The 11141-nt window shown below is 51.0% G+C and overlaps 1 protein-coding gene across 1 annotated transcript in view; it reads right to left on the bottom strand.

The window, feature by feature from the left end:
- The window catches only part of HGSNAT (heparan-alpha-glucosaminide N-acetyltransferase), a 30505-nt gene extending 24481 nt beyond the window's left edge, over positions 1–6024 (bottom strand). The window contains exons 1-2 of the mRNA XM_055416688.2: positions 5817–6024; positions 1273–1388 (exon numbers count right to left, since the gene is read on the bottom strand). Of these exons, the coding sequence (XP_055272663.2) occupies positions 1273–1388; positions 5817–6003 (303 nt within the window). The 5' untranslated portion in view covers positions 6004–6024. The remainder of the gene's footprint in view (positions 1–1272; positions 1389–5816) is intronic.
- Positions 6025–11141: the final 5117 nt, after the last annotated feature.

Genomic DNA, 11141 nt, shown 5'->3' on the forward strand with positions numbered 1-11141 from the left:
GATTCCCTAGTGGCTCAGAGGTAAAGAATCCACTTGCAGTGAAGGAGATGTCGGTTTGATCCCTGGGTTGGGAAGATCCCCAAGAGAAGGAAATGGCAACCCACCCTAGTGTTTTTGCCTGGGAAATCTCATGGACAGAGGAGCCTGGCGGGCTATAGTCCATAGGGTGGCAAAGAATCAGACATGACTTAGCAACTAAACAACGACACTAAACAGATCACTATCCATGAAAATCCCTCCTCTGAAGGTGGTACACTGAAGCTCTCAATTTGGAAGTTGACTATTTCATTTTACATGGAAGAATAGCCTTGTCCTGAAAAAGCAATAAAGTTTAGCACAGGAGTAACACCTTCATATAAAATCCTTTATCATCAGAGGGGCCTCAGCGTGGGCCTCCCTCACCACCCTCCGTGGAGAAGCCCCGAGTCTCACCCCTTCCTTCTCTGGTCCAGCAAGAGGGTTATGCAGTAGGCAGAGAAGTCAAACACAAGACAATTAGTTCAGGCTTCATAAGGGGTCAAACTGAACCAACTGCAAAGGGAACTGTGCACACCCTGCTGAGACTCCAGTCCCAGCGCATCTTTCCTCTACAACTTGAAAACCTGTCACACCCTAGGCCCCGGGAGAGTGCTTCTAAGGGCACGGTGGCAGAAATGGGAAAGTGGCCCAGACTTGGCTTATGCTCTTACCGTGGCATGAAAGAGCGCTTGCCACATTAAACCAAAAATCCAAAAAGCAGGTCTATCAATTTGCTCATCTCACTGGTCTGGAAAAAATGGGCAGGGAAAAGAGAAGATGAACAGATGTGGCGCACTGCCAGGCGTTCTCCATGATGGCATTCCTTCTGAGCCTTTATGTAGCCTTCCTCGCCTGTAAAGCTAACGTGTGGGGACTTCCCTGGTGGCTCAGTGGTAAAGAATCCACCTGCCAATGCAGGGGACATAGGTTCTATCTCTGGTCTGGAAAGATCCCGCGTGTCATGGAGCAATTAAGCCTGTGTACAACTACCAACCCTGTGTCTAGAGCCTGGGAGCTGCAGCGACTGAGCCCGCGGACAGAGAGCCTGTGCTCTGAAATAAGAGAAGTCACTGCAATGCGCCTGGGCACCGCAGCCAGAGAAAGCCCGTGCAAAGCAATGAAAACCCAGCAGAGGCACAGGCAGATGAATAAAATTACAAAACAACAACAAACTAAGGGCTTCGTGACAGCACAAAGGTCACATCAGACTAGCCTCAGAACAAACGCAACGGTGAGCACGCACGTGAAACCTACATGGTAACAGCGATCGAAATTCCAGTAGACGGTCAAGTTTGTCCCGGGCAGTTCGTTATGGATGAGCAGCAAAGCCTGGTCCATCTTCAGCTCCACCAGCTTCTTTTTGTCTAAGTCTGGTAAGAAATAGAAAAAAAAGAGACATGAGGCACTTGAAAGATGTGTCAGAAAATCGCACTGGAGTGAACAGCGGCTTCCCAGGAATGCTTCTCAAATGCTGGGATTTCTTGTCCCTCATGCCCCGTCCACACGGATGCACACATGCACCCAGCCCCCTTCCACATGTGTGCCTCTGCAACAAGTGAGCGTTCAGTTAATACCAACCACACCCTACGTTCAGCAACCGCTAAGGTGTGAGCAGCGCTGGTTGGGCAGTTTCCGCGCACCTTCTCTTTGATACTATGACAACCTCGAGAGCTGGGAATTTCCTCCACCCTACAGATGAAGAAATTACGGCTCACAAGGGTTACATCACTACCCATAGCCAGAGTTTTTCCGTGAAATCACTGGAACTCCATATGTATGACTCCCAAGCCCCAGCTTTCCTGGTCCACGTCACTCAGCTCTGAGCCGGGATGGGCAGCTCACGAGACCTGCAGGACCCCAGTCAGGATCTCCTGGGGATCTGCACGCCCTTCACAGTCTGAGGAGCTCTGCCTGAGGACACTTTGGTCTGGGGTTCGGGACCAGTGGCTCCCATGGCAGATGTGAGGCGGGGAAGGAGAGCGCGTAAGTCTGAAGGACAGAAGAGCTCCCTGGCTGAGAGCGCATCACTTCACCAGATGCTCTTTGGGTTCCATGAGGGCGATGCACAGTCTCCACCGCACTCTGCCCATTTGCTAGGAAAGCAAGGTGACCTGTTATTGGCACGTGTATCTGTTAGATGAAAGAGAAATTACCCTCTAGCTTCCAGGCAAAAGGAAAAAAAGGATGGGATTTCCCTGGTGGTCCAGTGGCTATGATTCTACACCCCCAGTGCAGGGGGCCTGGGTCCGATCCCTGGTTAGGGAACAAGATCCCATATGCCGCCACTACGAGTTCATATGTCGCAACTAAAGATCCTGCATGCTGCAACTAAGACCCAGCAAAGCCAAAGAAATAAATGAAAATATTAAAAAGAAAAAAAATGTAATTAAACTTTTATATTGGCGAATAGTTGATTTACAATGTTGCGCTAGTATGTAGCACAACAGGCATATAGAAAAGTGATTTCATTATACATATACCCATTCTTTTTCAGATTTTCCCACAGAGGTTATTACAGAAAAATGAGTAGAGTTCCCTGAGCTACACAGGACTCTGTGATCTCTTATACCTGTATCTATGTATATATAGTTTGTAATGTTAAGCCCAAACTCCTCATTTATACACCCCCCCATCTTTCCCCTTTGGTAACTGTTTCTGAAGTTTGTTTCTGTTTTGTAAATAACTTCATTTGTATCATTCTTTTTAGATTCCGCATACAGTGATATATGATATTTATCTTTCTCTGACTTCCTTCACTTAAGAGGATAACATCGAGTTACAGCTCTGTGGCTGCAGATGGCATTATTCCCTTCTCTTTGTGGCTGAGGAATATTCCATTGTGTGTGTGTACCACATCTTCTTTGTCCATCCCTCTCTCGATGGACATTTAGGTCGCTTCCATGTCTTGGCTATTGTGAATAGTGCTGCAATAAACACTGGCAATGGCAAGCCACTCTAGTACTCTTGCCTAGAAAATCCCATGGATGGAGGAGCCTGGTAGGCTGCAGTCCGTGGGGTCGCTAAGGGTCGGACACGACTGAGCGACTTCACTTTCACTTTTCACTTTCACACATTGGAGAAGGAAATGGCAACCCACTCCAGTGTTCTTGCCTGGAGAATCCCAGGGACGGGGGAGCCTGGTGGGCTTCCATCTATGGGGTCACACAGAGTCGGACACGACTGAAGTGACTTAGCAGCAGCAGCAAACACTGGGGTGTGTGCATCTTTTCAAATTATGGTTTTCTCTGGGTATATGCAAAGGAGTCGGGTTGCTGGGTCATATTTTTAGCTTTTTAATGAACCTCCATACTGTTCTCCCCAGTGGCTGCACCAATTTCCGTTTCTACCTCCGTGTGGGAGGGTTAAGGGAAACTATCTGATAACACAACTAGAAAGGTAATAATCTAACCTCTCTTATTTTTGTAATGTGAACACTTAACTCAAGACTATGCAGTATATCTTGTGGTTAATTTGGAAAATTCTTCACTACAGCCAACATAAATCTCTCATTTTTTAAGAGTTTATTCAAATTTACCCTTATTTAGCTCCCTGTGAAGACAAAATACATAGTATGTTATCTTTTAATAACCTACTGAAGCTTTTTTCTCCTCCAGGCTGAATAAAGATTTACCAGTAGCTCTGTCTGTTCCTTGGTGGCCCTCTCAAAAGCAGCCAGTGGGAGCAGTGTTTGGACCAGGAGTACAACACGGTGGCTACACGTGTGGACTTCAAGTTGAGCCAACTTGAACTCTACCACACCTCAGCATCCTCATCAAGAAATTAGGGGTTACAGCAGTGTGTGCTCCAGAGGATTGTTGGAGAGGCTAAAATTGATAACATATGCAAATGTTTGGCTGCTGCTGCTGCTAAGTCACGTAAGTCATGTCTGACTCTGTGCAACCCCACAGACAGCAGCCCACCAGGTTCCGCAGTCCCTGGGATTCCCCAGGCAAGAACACTGGAGTGGGTTGCCATTTCCCTCTCCAATGCATGAAAGTGAAAAGTGAAAGTGAAGTCACTCAGTCGTGTCTGACTCTTAGCGACCCCATGGACTGTAGACTACCAGGCTCCTCCATCCATGGGATTTTCCAGGCAAGAGTACCGGAGTGGGGTGCCATTGCCTTCTGCAGACTATCATATACAGAATGGATAAAGCAACAAGGTCTACTGTACAATACAGGGAATCATATTCAATATCCTGTGATAAATCACAAAGGAAAAGAATGTGAAAAAGAACGTATATATAGATATAACTGAATCACTTTGCTGTACAGCAGAAATTAGCACACTGTAAAGCAACTATGTATCAACGATTTTTTAATTAAGTCTGCATCTGAATCACAAACATACACACACACACACGCAGAGGAAAAAATTCCTAAGCTACCCAATATGACACCAAAATTGAAACCAACGTCAGTTTCTAGAAAAAGCTGCCAACTTCCGAACGGCTGATGGTAGAAATCCCAGGGCAGCCTCAAGGAGTTTGACACACAAGGAACAATTCCCTCCTCCTCTTCCTGTCCACAATGTCTTGGTGAGGAAGTAAGGCAAACAAAGTCGCCTTTCAATAGTGATCATACATCAGGCTTTTACTGCATTTCCAAATAGTTAATTTCTGGTTCTCCCTCTCAGCTCATACGTGTCTGTGCTGAGCATATTTTTAAAGACTTATTCTATTTTTTTCCTTTTCAAATGAGTCCTCAATTCATAAAAAGGTGGAGTTCTTTATTCCTATGGTCGGAATCTGCCCGCCCAAACCTGGGCTCCAGGTGGCACTGGAAGCCTGGCAGCACTGCTCTGTGAAGGTGTTGCGGCGAGGGCCCTTTGGAAACCACCGGTTCCCTGCGCTAATGATCATCATCAACGGCTGCTGGAGCACAACAAAGCGCTGTGCGGAGCCTGCCTCACAGGTTGGCACTGGGCAGGTTACATAACGCGCGAGGTCGGCTCCTCAGTGACAACGTAAAGGGGGAGTGGACGAGATTGAGTTGGGGCGGGGGGACCGTGGACCGAACGGAATCCGCCAAGTCGCTTCTCCAAAATCCATGCCGTCTCCGCCCTGCAGCATCTTGGCTGCGGAGCGGGTGGAAGGGTGAACCACACCCGCCGGCCTCAAACCCCGCTGTATTCGGATACAGAGGGGCTGGGAGCGGCGGGGAGAGGCAGGTGGCCCCCGACGCCGCCAGCCCCGGCCAGCACCCCCTTGGGAGGAGCCTGGACTGAGATCCTCCAGGGCCCCGAGTCCTCGTCCGGGGGGCCCGGCGGGACGCTCTGGAATTTGCCTCCCCCTCCCCTTTCCCTGGCGAGCTCGGAGACCCGGACAGCCGGGGAAACGCTCGCGGGCCGAGGGTCAGTTGCCCGGTCCTCTGGGCCGGACTGCAGCACCGCCCGCCACCCGACCGGTCTCGGGCCGCACACCCGGCCCGGACTCCCCTGCAGACCGTGGCGGCGGCGCCCGGCCCGTCACCCTGGAAACGGAACCGCCCGGCGGGCCGGTGTCTGACCGCCGCGCTGCCGCTGCGCCCCCGGCCGCGGTGACCCAGCCCGTGGCCCCGCAGCCCCGCCGGGCGGCAGACGGATGGGCGCGCCGGCCCCCCGGCTGAAGGCTCTCCACGCGGCCCCGGGCCCCCCGCTTCCCCGCCTGCGTCCTCCCGCCGAGCGGCGGGGCGGCCTCTGCGCGCGAGCCCCGGCCCCGCCACGGGCGGCGCGGCGGAAACGACGCGCGAGTTCCGGGCGCCGCGCCTCCCGGGCGGGCCCCGCGCCGCCCCGCGGGCCGGGTCAGAGGGCGCACTCACCTGGCGCGGAGGAGCCGCCGGGGGCCAGCAGCGCGGCGCTCAGCACCGACGCGGCCAGCAGCAGCGCGGCCAGCGCCCGGCCCGCGCTCCCCACGCCGCCCATGCTGCCCGCCGCGCCCGCGCCGCCGCCGCCGCCGCGCTCCCGGGGCTCGCGCCGCTTCACCGCGCGCGGCCGCGCGCCCGTCATCGCCCGGCTGCGGGCCGAGTCGCCGCGCGAGCCACCGCGGGGGCGGGGCGAGGGCGGAGCGGGGGCGGTGTGAGCGCGGCGGGGCGGGGCGATGCCTGGGGCGGGGCGGGGCCGGGGGCGGGGCGATGCCGGGGGCGGGGCGGGGCCCGGGCTGCCGGCCGAGTCGCCGCGCGAGCCACCGCGGGGCCGGGGCGAGGGCTGAGCGAATGCGGCGGGGCGGGGCGGGGGCGGGGCCGGGGGCGGGGCGGGGCCCGGGCTGCCGGCCGAGTCGCCGCGCGAGTCACCCGGGGGCGGGGCGAGGGCGGAGCGGGGGCGGGGCGAGGGCGGCGGAGCGCCGGCGGCGGGACCGGCCTTCCGGGCGTGGGGAAGCTCTGAGTTCAGAGCCCTCCAGCTTTGCAGGGCTTTTTGTCTCGGGATCGGCGGGGAGACGCGTCCGGAAGAGAGGGCACTGCAAGCCCCGAGCCGGTGCTCCGCGGTCCCTCCGCACTCTCTGAACCACGTTCTGCTGAATTCTTCGCCCTGCAAAACGCTCTGTCCACTGTTCCGAGTCCCAGACCCCGTTTGCCTCCAAAACCCCCGTTTGCAGGCGTTTGCTCCAGAGGCAGAGTTGTGACCTAAATGCCACCGCGTGCTGCCCCCCACTTGCAAGGGCTGGTTCCAGTCCATCATGCGTGCAGGCATGAGGACCCCGTGGTTACACTCAGCTATGCACTGGGGGAAACTACCATAACTGTCATATGTAGGAGGGGCAGGTCCGGTCATGCTTGAGGCGGAGTGGCTTGAAATTGTAAAAACCTGTCAGCGATCTAATGTCCACAGAAGAAAATGGATAAATTGTGATGTAAGTAGATACAGCAGTAGAAATTATCTAGAGCTATCTGTATCCACACGGATGAACCTCAAAAATAAGTCTGAGGGGAAAATGCAAACTGCAGAAATATCTCTGTAATAAACACGTAAAGTGTAAAGCCAAGCAAAATAATGTGTGCTGTTTAAGCTTATGTGCATGCCTAATAAAAGTATGAAGATACATATGGTAAGTTAAACGCTGAATTTAAGCTGAGGTTGGGAACAGGGAGGGGCACAGTGTTGGGGGCCAGCTTCTCAATGGGCTTCAGCCAGCAGTTATTGCTTAGGTACAGTGATAGGCTTATGAGTTCTGTTATTATTTTTTTACTTTTTTGTATATTGAATTACTTGATAATTTTGTAAAGCTACAATACAGTGTGATGAGTGCTATGTTCATAGAAGGATGAGATGCTAAGGCAGCATTTGATGGAAGCACCTAAGCTAGTCTGGGAAGGCTCCCAGGAAAACTGACATTTAAACGGAGTCCTGAGGGATGTGAGTCACAGGAAGGAAGGAGGTCATTCCTAACGCAGGGAGAAAGTACGGCTCAGAGCAGGAACTGGAAGACTCAGTATGATGGAAGCAGAATTCTGGGGGGGAAGGAGGAGACAGGAGGTGAGCCTGACGACAGAGTTGAGTTTAGGGCTTCTTAAAGCCACTCCAGTACTCTTGCCGGGAAAATCCCATGGATGGAGGAGCCTGGTGGGCTGCAGTCCGTGGGGTCGCTAAGGGTCGGACACGACTGAGCGACTTCACTTTCACTTTTCACTTTCACACATTGGAGAAGGAAATGGCAACCCACTCCAGTGTTCTTGCCTGGAGAATCCCAGGGACGGGGGAGCCTGGTGGGCTTCCGTCTATGGGGTCACACAGAGTCGGACACGACTGAAGTGACTTAGCAGCAGCAGCAGCAGCAGCAAGGACAATAGCAAGCTGTTTTAGGGTGGAGAATAACTTTCAGGAAGGTCACGGTCATGAACCATCTCATGGTCAGTCACATGGCTTTTCTCTGAGAAAACAAGCCTCTATGCTGCAAGGTCAGGAAGTTGAGTGACACCTTTTTTCCTCCCTGCCCTGCCCCACGGCTCAAAATCCCGGGGAGTCAGTGGATGCTGGTGTCTTAAGTGGCATAACAAGACCTTTGCCAACTTGCAGTCCAAGAGCCTCTCTGGTCCCACACAACCAAATGGGCCACAGTACCCACTGGGTGGATGTGCCTTCTCTGCTTCCCCTTCCAGGACTTTCTCAGCTCTGGCAAAATCCTGTGCCCTGCTGCTGCTGCTGCTGCTAAGTCACTTCAGTCGTGTCCGACTCTGTGTGACCCCATAGACGGAAGCCCACCAGGCTCCCCCATCCCTGGGATTCTCCAGGCAAGAACACTGGAGTGGGTTGCCATTTCCTTCTCCAATGTGTGAAAGTGAAAAGTGAAAGTGAAGTCGCTCAGTCGTGTCTGACCCCCAGCGACCCCACGGACTGCAGCCCACCAGGCTCCTCCATCCATGGGATTTTCTAGGCAAGAGTACTGGAGTGGCTTGCCATTGCCTTCTCCGCCTGTGCCCTGGGGAAGCTGGAATTCCTGTCTCAGGGCTGGGCATGGCTGGTCCCTCTACCTGGAACATCCTTCCCCCAGACACCTCACAGCCCGTCCCTGATTTCATTCTGTTCTCAGCTCACTTGGTACCCTCTTCGAGGAGGCCTTCCCCAACAGCCCTATCTAAAACTATAACATTCTTTGTCTCTGTATCCTGCTCTGCTTTGTTTTCTTCTTCCTACTTGTCTCTACCTGACATTATGTATTTATCTGCTTCCATGGCATTAGAAGGTGAACTCCATGAACCAGAGTTTGTCCTAAGGGCAAAAACCTTCTCTGTAAGGCTTTACACATAATAAACAGCCCCCTAATCTTACAGCTTCCTCGTCATACATTGCAGCGTTGTCATGGCAAAGGCGCTTGTATAACTCAATGAAGCCATAAACAATGCTGTGCAGGGAAGATGGATGGGTCATATTGAAGAGTTCTGACAAAATGTGGTACACTAGAGAAGGAAATGGTAACCCACTCCTGTATTCTTGCCCAGAGAAGCCTATGGACAGTATGAAAAGGCAAAAATATATGACACTGGAAGGTGAGCCCCCCAGGTTGGAAGGTGTCCAGTATGCTGCTGGAGAAAAATGGAGCGCACTTATTAATAATTTTAAGAAAGAATGAAGTGGCTGGGTCAAAGTGGGAATGGTGTTTAGCTGTGAATGTGTCTGGTGGTGAAAGTTCAGTCTGATGGTATAAACAATATTGCATAGGAAGCTGGAATGTTAGGTCCATGAATCAAGGTAAATTGGATGTGGCCAAGCAGGAGATGGCAAAATTGAACATCGACATCTTAGGAATCAATAAACTAAAATGGACAGGAATGGGCGAATTTAATTCAGATGACCTTTATATCTACTAAGTGGGCAAGAATCCCTCAGAAGAAATGGAGTAGCCCTCATAGTCAACAAAAGAGTCTGAAATGTAGTATTTGGGTGCAGTCTCAAAAATGACAGAATTATCTCTGTTCATTTCCAAGGCAAACCATTCAGTATTACAGTCTATGTCCCAACCACTGATGCTGAAAAAGCTTAAGTTGACCCACTCTGTGAAGACCTGCAACACCTTCTAGAACTAACACCAAAAAAAGACGTGCTTTTCATCATAGCGGACTGGAATGCAAAAGTAGGAAGAGATACCTGGAGTGACAGGCAACTTCGGCCTTGGAGGACAAAATGAAGCAGGGCAACGGCGAACAGTTTTGTTAAGAGAACATGCTGGTTATAGTCAACACCCTTTTCCAGTAACCTAACAGATGACCTTGCACATGGAGATCACCAGACACTGAAATCAGATTGATTATGTTCTTTTTCAGCTGAAGATGGAGCAGCTCTATACAAACAGCAAAAACAAGACGGCAGATCTGACTGTGGCTCAGATCACAAGCTTATTGCAAATCACAGGCATAGAGGGAAAACCAGTAAGTCGTACAGGTATGGCCTAAATTAAATCCCTTATGATTATACAGTGGAAGTGATGAATAGATTCAAGGGACTGGATCTGGTAGACAAGAGTGTCTGAAGAACTCTAGACTGAGGTTCTTAACACTGTACAGGAGGCAGTGACCAAAACCATCCCAAAGAAGAAGAAACTCAAGAAGGCAAAGCGATTGTCTGAGGAGGCTTTAGAAATAGCTGAGGAGAGAGTAGACGCGAGAGGGAGAAAGGGAAAGATAGACCCACCTGAATGCAGAGAACAGCAAGGAGCAGTAAGGAGGCCTTCTTAAACGAGCAGTGCAAAGAGACAGAGGGAAATAAGAGTGGGGAAGACTAGAGGTCTCCTCAAGAAAACGGGAGATATCAAGGGAATATTACACGCAAGGATGGGCACGACAAAGGCCTGGAATGACACCGACCTACCAGAAGCAGAGGAGATTAAGAAGAGGTGGCAAGAATACACAGAACGATCCCCAAAAAAGCCTTAATGACCCAGATAACCATGATGATAAATTCACTCTCCTAGAGCCAGACGTCTTGGGAGTGTGAAGTCAAGTGGGCCTTAGGAAGCATTACTACAAACAAAGCTAGTAGAGGTGACAGAATTCCAACTGAGCTATTTAAAATTCTAAAAGATGATGCTGTTAAAGCGCTGCACTCAATAGGTCAGCAAATTTGGAAACTCAGCAGGGGCCACAGGACTGGAAAAGGTCAGTTTTCATTCCAATGCCAAAGAATGATCAAGCTACCACACAACTGTGCTCATTTCACATGCTAGCAAGATAATGCTTAAAATCCTTCAAGCTCAGCTTCAACAGTACATGAATCGAGAACTTCCAGATGTACAAGCTAGATTTAGAAAAGGCAGAGGAACCAGAGATCAAATTGCCAACATCCACTGGGTCATAGAAAAAGCAAGAAAATTCCAGAAAAACATCTACCTCTGGTTCATTGACTATGCTAAAACCTTTGACTGTGTGGATCACAACAAACTGTGGAAAAGTTTTAAAGAGATGACAATATCAGACTCAACTTACCTGCCTCCTGAGAAACCTGTATGCAGGTCAAGAAGCAACAGTTAAAACTAGACATGGAACAACAGATTGATTCAAAATTGGGAAAGGAGTACATCAAGGCTGTATATTGTCACCCTGCTTGTTTAACTTATATGCAGAGTATATCATGAGAAATGCCAGGCTGGATGAATCACAAGCTGGAATCAAGATTGCCAGGAGAAATATCAGTAACCTCAGATATGCAGATGACAG

Source organism: Moschus berezovskii, chromosome 26 (genome assembly GCF_049115385.1).
Source record: "Moschus berezovskii isolate FMDL1 chromosome 26, NW_MosBer_1.0, whole genome shotgun sequence".
Lineage (NCBI taxonomy): Eukaryota > Metazoa > Chordata > Mammalia > Artiodactyla > Moschidae > Moschus > Moschus berezovskii.